This window comes from Ptiloglossa arizonensis, chromosome 5 (assembly GCF_051014685.1).
Source record: "Ptiloglossa arizonensis isolate GNS036 chromosome 5, iyPtiAriz1_principal, whole genome shotgun sequence".
Lineage (NCBI taxonomy): Eukaryota > Metazoa > Arthropoda > Insecta > Hymenoptera > Colletidae > Ptiloglossa > Ptiloglossa arizonensis.
In genome coordinates, this window is record NC_135052.1 from 26,522,310 (window position 1) to 26,538,264 (window position 15,955).

General features: G+C 37.8%; 2 protein-coding genes across 11 annotated transcripts in view; both read left to right on the forward strand.

Annotated features, from left to right (window-relative positions):
- Rhogap19d (Rho GTPase activating protein at 19D) overlaps window positions 1-6,514 on the forward strand; it is a 29,969-nt gene extending 23,455 nt beyond the window's left edge. For 8 of the 10 annotated variants that reach the window (XM_076313096.1, XM_076313097.1, XM_076313095.1 and 5 more), the window contains 2 exons: window positions 4,103-4,404; window positions 4,759-6,514. In XM_076313096.1, the coding sequence (XP_076169211.1) occupies window positions 4,103-4,404; window positions 4,759-5,724 (1,268 nt within the window). In that variant the 3' untranslated portion in view covers window positions 5,725-6,514. Of the gene's footprint in view, window positions 1-1,531; window positions 1,894-2,858; window positions 4,060-4,102; window positions 4,405-4,758 lie in introns of those variants that run through there. The other 2 variants (XM_076313103.1, XM_076313105.1) reach the window with 2 other exon arrangements.
- A 168-nt stretch (window positions 6,515-6,682) lies between these two features.
- Window positions 6,683-15,721, forward strand: LOC143147457 (mutS protein homolog 4). The gene is made up of 16 exons (XM_076312701.1): window positions 6,683-6,782; window positions 6,846-7,002; window positions 7,269-7,336; window positions 7,439-7,587; window positions 8,052-8,245; window positions 8,706-8,827; window positions 8,933-9,150; window positions 9,325-9,522; window positions 10,004-10,190; window positions 10,279-10,418; window positions 11,797-11,900; window positions 12,417-12,636; window positions 12,836-13,051; window positions 13,173-13,381; window positions 14,212-14,395; window positions 14,541-15,721. Exons 1-16 carry the CDS (start codon window positions 6,683-6,685, stop codon window positions 15,357-15,359), a joined length of 3,285 nt encoding a protein of 1,094 aa, XP_076168816.1. The 3' UTR covers window positions 15,360-15,721.
- The last annotated feature ends 234 nt before the right edge of the window (window positions 15,722-15,955 follow it).

Consider the following 15,955-nt stretch of genomic DNA (forward strand, 5'->3'; position numbering starts at 1 on the left):
TTTAATCTACCATATAGTAACCACAGTTTTTTGAGGCAAATTGCTTATGCTTTGGTGTCTCATTTTTATTCAACCATTGAGATCGACCATCTTCAATTTATTTTGCTGCAATAATGAAATGAAGACTTCTAGTATATTCATCCACTGTTGCTTATCAGCTTGTACAATACCCACTTGTTCATTTTCTCTATACCTTTTCTATATTGATCAAATTATAAGATACTGCTGCTTCTCAAAACTGCCAAAGTCACTTGCACGTTTTTGAACAGTTTGCTTTGAATTCTGTTCAATGTGAGTTTTCCACAATTCATTGTTAATCAGACTTTTACAATCTTACTTTGTTGAAATTTTAAGACTTGTATGTTAAAACTGAAATTTTTTAAATCAGTTTTGCATTGTCTGCACATGTCTTGGTTTCACGCTTCATTAATAGTTTAAGTCGCAAATCATGCATTACAATTGAGTTTAAACCAATAGTTTCCCTACTTTTTCTAAAGCATTTATTAAATGTAATAAGTAGTACGTATAATTTCTTCAAGAATACTAGTACATCTGTGTACATTTAATTTTTCAATTACTTTACATATTGTAACATAAAATTAACTACTACAATTGTGAATAAATATTGATAACTAAATGTTTGAAGTGTAAGATCAAGTGCTGTATAACACAGCAACATCATTACAAGTTTGATTGATGTCATAGATTAATATTAGTTAGAATTTTAGTTTATTTTATACAAAAAGTTCATCTCTAAAAGATCCACTTCATATATGAAAATACGTGTTACAGTTATTAAACTCCAAAATCAATGTATTAATAGAAACAGTTGTTTAAGCAATTCACGTTCTCCTACATGAAACATTTTGATTTGCAATCTCATTAAGGATCATGCTTTCTATTTTGAAAAACACTGGTTTAAACTCACAAAAGGCAAACACGAATTTGACAATTAATAACCATTATTATAAAACAACGATAAATTTGAAACAAAACACGTTACGAATAAGTTTATGCACTGGAAATGTAGATTATGATTGGCTCGAACGTTTGGCATTTAAGCACGTCATGTAATTAGATACAACATGTCAACCGTGCTATAGTATTTAAATACGCAGTTATTTTCGGGACAACCAAATAGTACCTAAACGTGTGCAGTTACGCGAGCGTATTTGGCTGCAATACGTCTAAAACGTTTAAGAAAGAAAAGATACGAATCTGCATGAAATCGACCTTCCAAAACTACCGTGTATCAACGGGTAAAGGAAATGATAATGAAGGAAAAAGAAAAGCAAGCAGATGATATAGAGTGCAAGAAATAGGAATGATTTGACGAACCGTGTCCGGTTAGCGAAGATAAAAGTTAACCGAGAAAAGGTGCAGAGGTCGAAGGAGGGCAGGAGACGCACTCGTATTTTGTTTCGATGGTTGTTCGTTTGTTCACTCGCTCGTTCGCCACTACCAGCAAAAATGTTAGTATCCGTGTTCTCGGATGGTAGATTATGACGATGCGAATGCGTTGAACACTTAGGCACACGGCAAGTCCCGGTTTCTGGTGGTACATATCGTCCCACCTACACGGTACCGCAGACCCCGCTGGTCCCACCTCGAAGACACCGGGCCCATCGTCCATGCCGATGCCAGTACCAATGCCAATACCGATGCGAATGCCAATGCCAATGTCGATGCCAGGGCGAATGCAAGTGCCAGGGTCAGTGTCAGACGCGGTCGACATCGATGTCGCGCAACAATCATCGGCACCCTTCTCGAGAGTACCGACCTCGCAGCCCTCCAAACTCTCTGAATCTATCGACCCCATCGAGCAATCACCGCGAGGGGTGTCAGGCTCAGGGGCCGGATTGTCTTCCAAGACTTTAAACAGATTCCTTCGAGGTAAATTGCTTCGTCTGCAGGCTGGAATTCCAAGTCACAAGCTGTTCGAGCGCTATTAAACCGTTCGATTAAACCTGGCTCACCCGAATGGCTTTACACTCTGTTTCCATTATCGTTTTTCACACTAAGCGCACGCTAGCGGTCTCCTTGTCCTTGGTCACTCTCTTTCTCTGTCTCTCTCTGTTTTTCCTTCAGAGCGGTGTTTCTAAAATAGGGAGTGCCTTATGCTCGGTGTCCACTGGAGAGGTTTACTCTTGAGAGTAAGACTTTTCAGCGGAGATGAGTACAAGAGTAAGAATTTTTTAAAGCTGAACATACGAGTGTTGGTGCAACTGCCAGCATGGAGACTCACCTGCTTGCTCATGTGAAAGAGCTTTTATTTTACATAGCAAGTTTTGAAGATAAAACTCTCAAATGAACAGTTAACTTTACAATTCAAATGAGTCGCGAAAAAAATTTTTAATGCAGAAAAATATGAATGACTAAAATATTTACCTACGTATTTGGTTATCGAAGTTTAACGACTCTAGAATATATTTTTCTTGTATCATTCTAACCTCTTCAAAGACGATTTGCTTTGAATAAAGTAAATTAAAATTGTAACTGACATTCATCTATAACAACTACCAATATTTTGACTGTGTTGCTTACATCAGGACAATAATTAAAACAGTTTTAAAACTAAACCTACACGTACATACCAGAATCCTTGTGCGGATACATATACATATGTGTACATATATGTATATACACACATACATTCTTTATAACGCAATAAATATTATTCATTTATTAATGCGACAATTTTGTGAGAAGGTTCCTTAAAGTAATTTTTTAAATTCAATGAATAAAAAATTAAAATCTAGAAATCAATAGAAACAATTTAAGTTTGAATTAATTAAAATGAATATAAACAAATATTTTATCTATAAATCTCGAGTGCAAAATATTTCTTTTTTTTTCAGGGGGGCGCCTTCTAAACAGTTTGGAAACCAATGCTTTAGGGTCATTAGTCATTGCACATCAAATCACTTTTTACATTCCGTGTTAGGGTTATGATCACATTAAAATATGATGCAATCCGTGTAAAATTACGGGGTGTTCGTTTGTAGTCTTTAAAATTTGCAAAATAAAAATTTGTTTACAATTTTTGTGTTTCAAAAAAGAAAAAGAAACACAACGTTCTATATTTTCTAATTAAACCATAAAATATATAAATGACGAAAATATGACTAATCCCCTTTTCCGTCTCCATTTTTATCTGAACCGTGTTGTATTTCAGTTTTATAAAAATCTCTGACCATCAAGTGCAAATAGTGATTGATTTGATGTGAAATGACCCATTATCAATCTTACGATAAATGTAACCTATCGATCGATCATTCTCGTTCGGTCCGTTTGATGACTGACCAATGTTAAGCTAGTTATATAATAGGTTTCCTTTCCTACCGACAGTTGCTTTTTCTCGATCGAAGCCGGTAACATAACCCTATTCACTTTCTGATCAACGATTTATGAGGAAAATATACAGTGTTCTCTTTATCATAGTGTGTTTTTATTCGCAATATTCGAGATCACTGAAGTGTCGCGTACGCAAAAATAGACAAGTACTATCGCTCTTCCTCGATTCCCTCCATCTCCTTTCCAAAGAGAAAAGGACCACCGTTTTAACGATCTCGTCGCTCAGCATTTTCTCTGTTTTTGCGTTTTTCATACTTGTTTTCCTCGTTCCACTCTTTCTTCTACACCTCCGTGTTCTTATTCCGATCCTTTCATTGCTTGATACCGACTCTGGCCACTTAAATTGCAACGCATTCTACGAACGGAAAAGCGAAAAAGGAGACAAAACGAAGGAGAAGGTAGAGCGTCGAGTGTATGTGCGACTCTCTCAACGTCGATTTAGAATACTGTTATCGTGGTAGGAATGCGTTTATGCGAACTTTATTAGCTCTGTAGCCGCTGTCTCACCCACCGAAGCCTTTCTAACAAAGACGTTTACAACCTCTTGGTCACGCAAACAGTTTGCGTTTGCTGTTACGCCACATCGACTGTAATTTTATTGTTTGTTCGAGAACGTTTGACTACCCAGCGATATACGATGCTTTGTGTGCCTTTCGTTGGATCGTTCGCTTCTGATTTACACGAACGATTCGCGCGATTGCACGAATCGATCGGTATGTATCGATTAAACGAGACGGTTCGATTGCAGGTAGCGATCTGTTGACCAGCTTGACGACTACCTTCGATCGTAAATGGAGATCCTTGATAAACTCGACGAATCAAACGGTTCGTGGATCTACCGTGGAGAACGCGTCCCTCAGCGACGAGGACCTCGCGGTAACGCGAGACACGCAAACCTCGCGGCACGTTCGAGGTTCACGAGAAGAAAAGAACGAACGAAAAACCGCGGCCGCTACTCAACCTGTGGATTCCGGCTTGGTAGAAACCTATCGGGACCCGAGTCTTCATAAGTCGACCCTCGAGAAACATCAACACGTTCGTCAAAAAAATGTAAGTACTACGTCGTAAAATCGCAACGTATCTACGGTACTTATTCGTTGAGTGCTAGTTTGGACTACAGCGCTAACCGTCAAGTCTCACGAAACCTCCGAGGTTCCCCCACTCACGTACTTGTTGTCATGGACACCATGTGACGCGAAGAAGGCGATCACGACAAATCAGCAATAACTTGTCATGGCCGCCTCTTCAGCGATGCATGAGAGGACTATAGGTCAATAATATTATGCTTATATATTTTTTTAAAAGAATCTAAAATGCAAAATCAAGTTATCAAACCGTATTGTTTTTATGTTTCGCTTAAGTTTGTTGGTATTGAGAGATATTGATCACATGGTTTACTGATAGGATGCTCCGGAAAAGGACACAGATTCGTCGGTAATGGAGAACAGCAACGCCGATCGACTGGACGACGACGTACCGGATAACGATCGTAGCGCGATCGTGCGGAGGAAAATCGAATCGGATCAGTTGCGATCGGGCAAGGAGCTGATGGTCGAGCCGACTTTAGAATCGAACGAAATGCAAGAATGCTGTAGGATTGCGCCGGAAAGGGATGTTATCGTGGCGATGGCGCAAAACGGGAAATCGGAAGCTGATGATGCGAAGGACTTTCATCAGGGCGTCGACTCGAATTACTCGAATAAGTTAGAGAAGTTTGAAAGTCTGACAACAAATTTCGAAGTTAGATCGCGGTTAAAAAGATCAGAATCATTGAATAAAAGATCCGAGAACACTTGCTCGAAATTAAAAAGATCCGAGAGCTTAAACAAACATTCCGCTGAACGACTGTCATCGCCGACTAGCGGAAAACTGAAACGATCTGAAAGTTTGAACAAACACTCGGAAAGGTCTGATTCACCCAACAGTAAATTGAAGAGGTCGGAGTCGTTGACGAAAACTGAGAAAACCGAGTGCAACATCAGCAAGAGGCGACAATCCGTGAGGAAAGACAGTGCCACGAAATTGAAACGAAAAAACGGTATGCCTGAACGATCGATCAAACGCAGACACACGGTCGGTGGTACCAAGGACTTCGACAAAGTGCATTGGTTGGATAATAAGTTGCAAGTTGAGGCCGAAAGAGTTGTTAGAAATGAATACAGGCCGAAGAAGAGTCAGCTCAGAACAAGCTCACCGGATCTCAGCACCGGTCGCATTGGCGGTCTCACCGATGCCAGTTTTCTCATCGAGGTCAGCTTTCGTGGTCCGAGCAACGTTGTTTTTAATGTGACCAACGCTCGTCCACAATCTTTACCGGACACCAGCTTGGCTTCCAAAGTCTTTAAAGTACCCCTCGAGAGTCACGTCTAATCGCTCGCGCAGGTCGAAGTATACGACTGCGCAAAAAAGTAGCCGAAAGAGAGCCACGAACCTCGAGAACTCTGCGCAGTAGTAGTTTATCTTATCTTTTCTCTTTTTCACGAAGCATTTATGTCACAGTGCGTCATTAGCGCGTCAATTACTTACGCATCGTACTCGTTATTAGCTCATGAATTGTGATCGTGTGCAATTTTTTGTGTATATAACGTCCGTAGATTGTATAACTGGCGAACGGTCCCAGATATTGGGGGGAGTTTGTATTTTTTAATAACCAACTAGAGGAGATTACGAGTAGCTGCGTGAGCTACCTTTCTCTACATATTTTAGATGTATTTGCAAGATTATGGCGATTTGCGGAGCACGTTGATTCTTCTTTCAGGAACGATATTCGTTCCTTCGATCATGAGTATGATTCGTTGGTGTGATCAACGCAAATGATGTTTTTCTTATCTAAACAATCGCAGTTTCATTGCTAAATCGTACTCACCGATGAAGAGAACCGTAATCATGTGAGGCGTATTACAGGCCTGACAATCGATTTTCTTATGCTTATAAATGCGCGTGCAAGTGCGTGTGCGTGTGCGTGTGCGTGTGTGTGTGTGTGTGTAATTGAATGCAAGTAAGGACAGATGATTAAGCGATATTTATTTTAAATTCATAACAAGCATTATAACGTTATTTATTGAATGTGCCGAGAGCCCTGTGATTAAAGAGCTCTGCATTACCTACTACGGGCACGGATACCGAATTTGTAAATAAATCTTATATATTGCTAATTTAAAGAAAAGTTTGGTGCAAACATTTAACATTCCCGCCCTCTTGTTCCAATTTGATATTCCAGATGGCGCTGCCGAATGCTCATACGAAGCGGCCATATTCGATTTTGTGCATTACTGTTTCGAACGCGACGCAACGCAACTTTCAAATTAACCGTTGTTAAACCGCTGATATGAACGTAATACAGACTGAAAAACTTTTTCAACCACCGGGAGAACGAAATGAACCTAAACCTCGAGAACAGTTTACTGTACCTTCTCTAGCAAAGCGTCGTACGTAATAATAGTTTAACAATTTCTCGATCCATTGTTTTTGTCAACGGTTATTTTGTGTAGAATTCGAATTGGGTATCGACAAGTTATGGACGAACAGGAAATCTAGTAGCTCGGGGTATTCAAAAGGCCTACGTAATCGTCGTGGTCGAGGTAGAGGTGGAGTATCGATATTGTCCTCTTGTATACCCCCTAGTTCTTCGCGTAAAAACATATCGGGGTAAGTCAACTTTTGCGTCATTTTCTTGGGTAGAACATAACGACAAGATTTTGCCTCGTTCGTGATCAAAGATTATCGGAATTGAATCTTCTAAAGCATGTAATTATTAAAGTTGTTTAACTTTTATTCGTTAATCAAAATTTTCATCCGTAAGAATACAAATTTTATCCATATCCCTGTCCGGAATATTTATGATGATTTTTTCGGATGATCGAACGATGAGATCATACAAGATACCACTTTTATTCAATTCACAAATTTTTAAGATCTGGTACAAAAAGCACCACTGCGGGTGCTAGTACGAGCGCGCTTGAATCTGGTGGCATTATTCTTGGTGAGTACCGTGATGTTTTCAGACAATTTTCAAACAAATAGTGTAAAGAATATTATGATCATAGAGGGAGAAATGAATTGTAATTCTGTGTAAATTAAATAGCAATAACGAACGGTCGAGGTGAAGCGAGGGCTGAAGTAGGATTGGCGGCGTTGGATATTCGATGTCCGTATTTGATACTTTGCCAGATCAGTGATTCTCAAATATATACGAACACGTTGAGCAAGTTGTACATGTTCGATCCGATAGAAGTAAGTTCGTTTCTGAATACTGCCTATTGTTCCACGAATCTTAGTAATTTTATTCGATCGTAAATTATTTGGAAATCCATATAAATGTGTAGCGATGAATATGAAATTAGGAATGAAAGGAAAATATGGAAAAGAAAAATTAGGATGGTATAGGTATTTTCTTTATTCTTAATTTTTTAGAAGCTACCTAGAAAATCCTCTCTTAGATATTGGGACATTCGATGGCTGGTCGAGGAGTGTACATATACGAATTGTTAACGATTTCCATAAATAAAATGCATTGTTTGTCAATTTGTCAAACATAAAGTGCATCTATAGGGTGACCAAATTTGAAATCTAATATATATACAATTGCAAAGTTCTTACTGAGAATATAAAATATTTTATAGATTCAAACGATATTTCCTTCCCAAAACAAATTCAGTGTGATTCAATTAATTACCTTCAGATTTTCAACGTTGTAGATTTTGATGCCAGACACGATGTGCGAACGTGCCACAAATAGGAACGTCCTTTATCGCTCGATCAGGGATAAGTTATCCGAACTACACGTAACACCAATATCTCGAGTACACTTCAATGATACTGTCGGATTGGAACGAGTGAGAACCCTCTGCGCAGCAGAGTACTCGTCGGTGGAATTATTCGTTAAGCAAAAGTACTACTTTTGATCATCACTAGAATGTTTCTTTGATATTTAAACGATATAACGTTGCTTAAGATAAATATGTAAATAATCAAATTTGATAACTAAGTTGAGGAACTGTCTAGTATATATAAAATATTATTAAACGTATAATGTAATTTAGAAACAAAAATCGATTCGAATTTATCACACTTAATTAAATAATTATATACCACTTATGTTAGATACATAATTAGTAATATTTTATTGTCGCAGTTCTTTGGCGTGGTTATCGCATTTTATTTATGTTACAAAGATCTTGCAACAAGAATTGTATATTCATTTTGAAGATAGTTGCAAACCCACAACCGAAAGCTTAAAATAATATATGCTTGTACGACAATGAATATTTGTTCCTTCGGAATTTCTCGATCGTCTCGACTTTCACTGTTTATTTACCGTGCACCCCTCAAGCTCGTATTTCGATTTCCAGGTATTACGCGTTAGCTGCTGCCGCAGCCCTATTGAAATACGTGGAATACGCGCAACGTATCGTGTATGCTCCGAAGTCGATGAAGATCGAATTTCAGGGATCACCGAACGCCACTGTTATTGGTGAGTCGGCAAATAGAAAAGGATTCACGATAACGATTGTCCTTTTCCCGTCACGTGTTCTTTGCTTTTCTTTTTGTCCCGCTGTTCCGCAAAATACCATCGTAGATTTAGAGAGCGCACGAAGCTTGGAGCTGGTTCAGTCGCAGTGCGGTCAGCGAAACGTCAGTCTACTAGGTATGTTGGATCGTTGTTCGACACCTATGGGTAGAAAACTGTTGCGTGCAAACATTCTTCAACCACCGTGCGAGGAGCGTGTCATTCTTGAGCGACAATCCTGCATCGCCGAGTTGGTGTCTAATCGTTCTTTGGAGGCTCTACTTCAGGTTCAAATTTTAATGGGCGTAATAAACCTAAATACATGTTACAAATAATTTTCAAATATGCACACTCGTGTATCTTGGTATGGTGATGTTGTAGTAGAAATTATGAAACGGTATATGAAAATTAACCTCGTCCGCTGTTGAACTTCTGCTTCATCTTGTTTATTTTGTTTTCAGTCAATCGTACGTCGACTCTACGGCGCGGATAGACTTCTAGCTTTGTCAACGGCGCCTGTTCTAAATGAAAATAACGTGCAATGCGCGGAGCAAAATTTGAATTATTTGTTGCTGCTGAAAAATTTGTTAGACGTTGTTCCGGAACTCGAGGCGGCTCTGTCGTCTGCCGAGAGCGATCTCCTTCGAAGAATTAAAAATGTAAATCTCATCTCATACTTCTATAGCAGCGGTTCTCAAATTCGTTTAGTCACAAAACATTTTTCATCTCGCGATATATTTACGAAACACTTGCATTCTTTTATACTTGATTTTTTAACAGAGATATACAATTGTTGTTCGTATTTTATTATTGAAAAGAGAATGGAAGGAAATATATAACGTCATTACATATGGACCGATTTGATTGAAAGTCTGATCAGATCGTGAAATGGGAATGTGTAACACAAATTTTGTTTATAGTTACAACACGATTAGGGGGCATTAAAATGTGTTTTCCGAAAAAAAAATTGTTTGAAATTTGTGACAATTACGATACTTCTTCGTTGTACTAGGAAAGTAAAAAATATTGTAGAAACTTGTGACGATGTACGAGAACGATGTTTACTACGAATACGCAAAATTGAGTTATTTTCTTTTCGTAATTAATGCTTTATGTTATACTTTACGACGGATTTTACAGAAACTCTTGAATCCTCGGTTCCAACTGATGAAAGAAAAAATTCTCGAAATGTTACATTCGAATGCAAGATCCGTGTCAGGATACACGTCGTCGAATATGCAACGTTGTTTTGCCATTAAGGCTGGGATCAACGATTTATTGGATATCGCTCGTCAAACGTACTGCGAGTTAATCGACGATATGAAATGTCGGTAAATTATCGAGACGTGAGCAAGTACAATGTGGATGTTGTAATTTTTGAAAATAATTCTTTCTCTTTCTTCCTTTTCTGGTAGCTATGGTGGAGAATTTGGCGTCCAAGTACAAATTACCATTGTCATTAGGATGTACCACGTCACTGGGTTATCACGTTCAAGCGATACTGTCGCGAAACTCGAACGTAGAAACCTTCAATCCCCCAGTTGAATTTATAGAGGTAAATGTTTTCGAACATCATTCTCGAGTAACTTTTTTCTCATTGTAATCAATACTATTTAAGATTTTGGAAGATTTTCCTTCTGCGTTTACATTTACTTACATTTAATTAATTTCAACTGTGTATTTCATTCAGCATTATTTCTATCTCTCTTGTATTTTTATTCGTCGATCTACTAGCTACTATTTTACCTATTTTTTCACCATCTTCCATTCTACTCTACTCTTCTAGTTCTGTTTCTCTATATCCTTCTAAGTACTCTACTATGAGAGTTTAGGCCCCTCTAACTTAAATTTGCACCATCTTCCATTCTACCCTACTCTTTTAATTCGAAGTAGAACAAGTATTCATCGCGAGTAACACCGATTACCAGGTCTCACCACGTGGAGGTTGCTGCGAGCGGAGACCCGTAGAGAGATAGATGGATTCAAAGTTCCATCTTTGATGGAAAAACAAGTACAAATTAAAAGAAACCTAAAGTAAAGGCATGATAGAAAATAGAAATGAAAAAAATAAACATGGAAAAACAAGTACAAATTAAAATCAAAGAGCAAATAAAGTAAATTGAACAAAGAAAAAACTGAGAAAAAAGAAAGAATTGAGAGTGTCGCCAGTACCCTCCCCCCACCTTCCAGATACGTTAAATCGAGACATCCGTCCACCTCGGAGGCTCCCTGTGAAATGAAATTTTCGTTAAGCCGGGGCTCCTTATATACCCATCACAAGGTCACTCACCGTTACTTCGATCGTCTTTGTTCGATCTAATCGAATATTTCAAGAAATTGATGGCTTTTAAGCCATTATTTATACTAGGACATTGTTAATAAATGTTTAAACTATGGACCTACGACGGTTGTTAATAATTATGATAAATAAACATCAAGATATAGCGAAATTTGCGAAGGCGAACGGTTTCGGTGAATATTTGTTCATTTCCGCGATTGTTATTAACATTTACGAAGGTTAGTTGTTGCTAAAATGTTTCATGTTTCATCTGTGAGAATAAATCAAACATGGCTATAAGCGTAGTTGAAGTTTTTAAAGTATTATTAGTTTCATGTTGCTGAAATATTTAAAATCCTACACACGGAAAGAAATGCAGCTTATTGTTATAATATTTTATAAGAATGATAGGTTGGTAGCCAAACATCTAAACGACAGTCAGTCGATTGAGCATTCCGCTCACAAATCAGACTTCAAATCTTTCGAGAACGAGACACAACTTTACACTCTCCTATTGTCTCAACCCTCCAAATTTGTAGTACCGAATCTAGTAGTAAGAAAAAACCCTCGATTCGTCGGTGTAAATGTTACTGCGATCTAATCATTACGATCAAGTACTTATTAATTGACGCAACGTCTCTACGATTTGCCGCAGGTACGAAAGAACAAACGAATTTATACGATGACCACAACCGCCCTCGCAACATTGAGTCAACAGTGTAAAATCGCTTCCGAAGAATTGCATTTAATGAGTAATGTGTGAGTATCAAACTATACGAACCTTATGTAACTGAAGGAACTAGTGCAAGAACCGAGTCAGTAATCCCTGTTTTCAAGTGAGAAGCAACTTTTATCCCGAGCTATGTTTCATCATTTCCCCAATAGTCTTACACTTACATCGTATACTTCTAGTTTTGTAACTCATAAATTGCAAAAAATATTTATAATTATGTATTGTTCTGTTACTGGATACTTGTAAATTAGTAGAAAAAATTCGTACATTGTATTGCATTGACAAATGGAAGCGATTGGTCATCTAGCAACGAGTGAAGTTGTAGAAGGAAGTAGCTTTACCGACTGAAATAGATAAGTAATGACCATTAGCAATGAAAATACCACTGTATAAGTCAGGCTCCTTCTCATTGAATCAATTATCTTAATTATTACATGAATTTTTTATTACATCCAATTATTGCACTTCTTCGATTACTATTCGTGTGATTCACTCATCTTTTCGCCCTTTTAACTAATTATAAACAACAAAAATACCAACAGGCTTCTTTGTGACTTGCTACAAAGTCTTCGAGAATACATCGGTTCTTTGTTTCAACTAAGTGCCGATGTGGCAGAACTGGATCTAATAACCTCCCTTGCTCGAGTCAGTTCTCTCCAGACATATGTTAGACCAACGTTTGGGCAAAAGTTGGTGCTACTCGACTCGAGACATCCGGTACTGGAAGTTTTCGGCCTCGATGGACCTGTACCGAATAACGTTGTAAGCTACATTCATGTCTACGTTACTAAAGATGCACAATTAGAGAAAGTCGTTAATTCTATTTGCACTTTTATAGCGCGCCGATGTAGTAGTGCTATCTAGCGTTTCAACCACGCAACTAGACGCTCGTACGAAGCAGAAGGCAATACGTATTAGAATATCTTTCAAATTGTTGTTATACGAATCCTTTTCGTTACAGAATGCATCAGTACCACGGAACTTCCACGTGATCTCAGGACCCAATATGAGTGGCAAATCGACCTATCTGAAACAAATCGTTTTACTGCATATAATGTCCCAGATTGGTTGTTTCGTGCCAGCCAGAAAAGCAATGTTTCGAATAACGGATCTCATATTCTGTAAAATAGCTCTCCGCGACGATATCGAATGCAATGCCTCTACGTTTGCTCTCGAAGTCAGTCGTATACACAATCAACGTATTCTTTACAATTATTCTGCATTAGAGTTCCGTATTTTTGTAGTATATCATTTGTACAATTCTAAACGGTATGCTATTCTTATTCTCAATTTCTTAGATGAAAGAAGCACAATATATTTTACGGTCGGTTACACCCGCCTCGCTGATTGTTTTGGATGAATTGTGCAAAGGTACTGCGAGCGAGGAAGGAGCTTCGATTGCGTGGGCCATTTGTGAACGACTTTTGAATACGACTGCATTTGTTTTTGTTGCGACACATTTTGCCTTTCTGACGAAACTAGCGGAATTGTATTACAACGTAACGAAGTATGCACGTGCATATTTATACGCAGATGTTTATCAATTCCTACGAATGAGAAATATTTCTTCCTTGCTCAAATTTAGGCATGTGTAATTGAGCCCTTCGCGCGCAAAGGTAAATGCAGCTGTCGGTAGGAATTTGACGCTACAAGAAAATATTACAGATGGAGACAGTGTTGTTAGATGAGTCCAGTTTTCTTACGCGTGCGCATTGAAAAAACGTCAGTAAAGTGCTTTGATCGAGTGAAAAAGGGTGTCAAACGGGTCGTGTTTTGCTCTTTCCGAAAATGATCAAAAAGTTTTTGAAAAATCTATAAAGAGCATGAGATAAGATGAGGTGTGTATACACACTTTTTTAATTTAACAACTTTATTCTCTGTAACGAAACAAAACAAATTACAACATATAAGTGATATAAATGTTATACATATATGTTACCCAGATACAATTATGAAATGTCATATAATCTATATGAAATATTGATATAAAGTATAAGCTAAAGAAAGAAATAATGTTGAAATAACTGTTTAAATAGATCGTCGATTTTATTTAACTCGAAAAAACAATTTTTTTCCGTATACCAAGGCACACCAAAACTGGTTTCCATGACGTTGAGTATGCACGTTTTAAAGTCGCAAGGTGCACATGCGCGAAAAACCTGACCCATCTACCATGAACTTGATGGTTAAAGCACGAATGTGTAATCCCCACCTGTAATTTTTTATTGTGATGTCGAATACCCACAGGCGGCGGTATTTATCCTTGCCTACAAGGGGCCCAAGGTGGTGCCCATATGGGATCTAATCGAATCTCTATTTTTTTTTTATTGTGTTTAGTCATTATTTTGAAACGATAAACAGACGAGTAACGGAAACAAACGATTGTTGCCATTTAACATACACTCATCGATTGAAACCCGGAGTGACACCTATTGATGATTACGGCATCATTTTAGCCGAATCATCCGGTCTACCGAAGTCTGTCACGGAGAAAGCTCGGAAATATGCTTCCGAACGGCTGGTACACGTAATAATGTTTATTTTACATTAATCTCTAGAGATCTGAAACATAGAGGACCTACCTGATTTTAATTTAGTTATCCGGAGATTACCGTATACGAATTATATTATGCTTTATTACGAAAAAATTTGTGTATCTTTCACAGATCGTTGATCGAATTACGATTGAACCGAATACTTTGGAACAAACGTGTTACGGCATTGTAATTGAAATATACGAGCTTTTTGAAACTGACAAGTTTGATCGAGTACAAGTGACAAGACTTCTTGAACGTATTGCAAAGCTCCAGGGGCAAGAAGATAAGAATGACGTAGAAGATGATAGAACAACGAAGAACAAGGAAATTGTCATAGAGAAAAGAAATGAGGATAAAGGCTCGAGCGATTGTACGCCTCTGGTAGCAGTTTCCAGAAATTGTTCCGAGAAAACAAAACAACGTACAGTTGACGACACTGTAATCTGTGAAAATAATGATCTTATAGAAACTTCCGTTTCGTCTGCCCGTATCGCGTATACTGACATCGCAGACGTAACTTATCAAACACAAAACAGAACCTTCGATTTTCAAAATGTTTCGCCCAGTTTAGGTCGTAATGGATGTAATATGCCATCTTATACCTCGTTTGGTTCGATCGACTCTTTATTCTCCCCTGCCATAATGAGTGAACATACTTCGAATAAATTAAAAAACCTTCCATCGATGTCGAACAACTTCAAATCGCAATGCGAGAACGTCGACTCGACCTTTTCCATGATCAATGACAGTATTACGTCTTTGCCGTTTACCCATGAATCAACATCCACGCAAATGTCAATATTCACAGAGCCATCATTACGACAACTGCACGAGTATTTTCTCTCGGATAAAGATTTAGAACCGCCAGATATGTCTCGTATTTCTATTTTTACTGACGCAGTATCGAATAGTAACGCAATGCTTCATAAAAAGGATGAGCGAATATAAGGATAAAAATACGAACGAAAACGAAAGAAACTTAGAACTTAACGAGATAAATTTCTTTTATACGACAAGAATATCGATAACGCTCGGTCATACCCAAACTTAACGCGAACAATCAATGAATACACAGTACATGTTTTTTTCTCCTTTAGAGTAATATTTCGTACGTCATTTCTTTTTTCCTGTTATACGAAAAATGAAATTAAACTGAATATGAAATATGTATTTTTTCGTCCAATATCATCTAGCAGCAATGTATTATCGTAAAGTGTTTGTAGATAATAAACGTAGCAGTAAACTGGTATTAAAGTACATTTTAACTAAGATATTGTTTAGATCCATCCGCGTAATTTCTGTTTCATGTAACGTGCAAAAACATTTCAAGTGTCCGTTATCTATGCTTTATCCTATTTAGCTCATATACTTGCATTCTTTCTTTCATCTTTTAAACATGATAAATAATAAACCGTGCGAGTTAAACATCAATAGATTAAACGATTGAAACATTTGCTGCATTTCATTTAAACTTGTGTACTCCCTCCCTTATAGACTTCCACGTTCACCAGTGTTCACCAAATCGTCGATTTTATGTTTCGATT

Coding starts and splice junctions, on each gene's coding strand:
- LOC143147457 (XM_076312701.1), top strand. CDS start 6,683: ATGAACGTAATACAGACTGAAAAACTTTTTCAACCACCGGGAGAACGA. Junction 9,151..9,324: donor CTTTGGAGGCTCTACTTCAG/GTTCAAATTTTA, acceptor TTTTGTTTTCAG/TCAATCGTACGTCGACTCTA. Junction 11,901..12,416: donor TTGCATTTAATGAGTAATGT/GTGAGTATCAAA, acceptor AAATACCAACAG/GCTTCTTTGTGACTTGCTAC.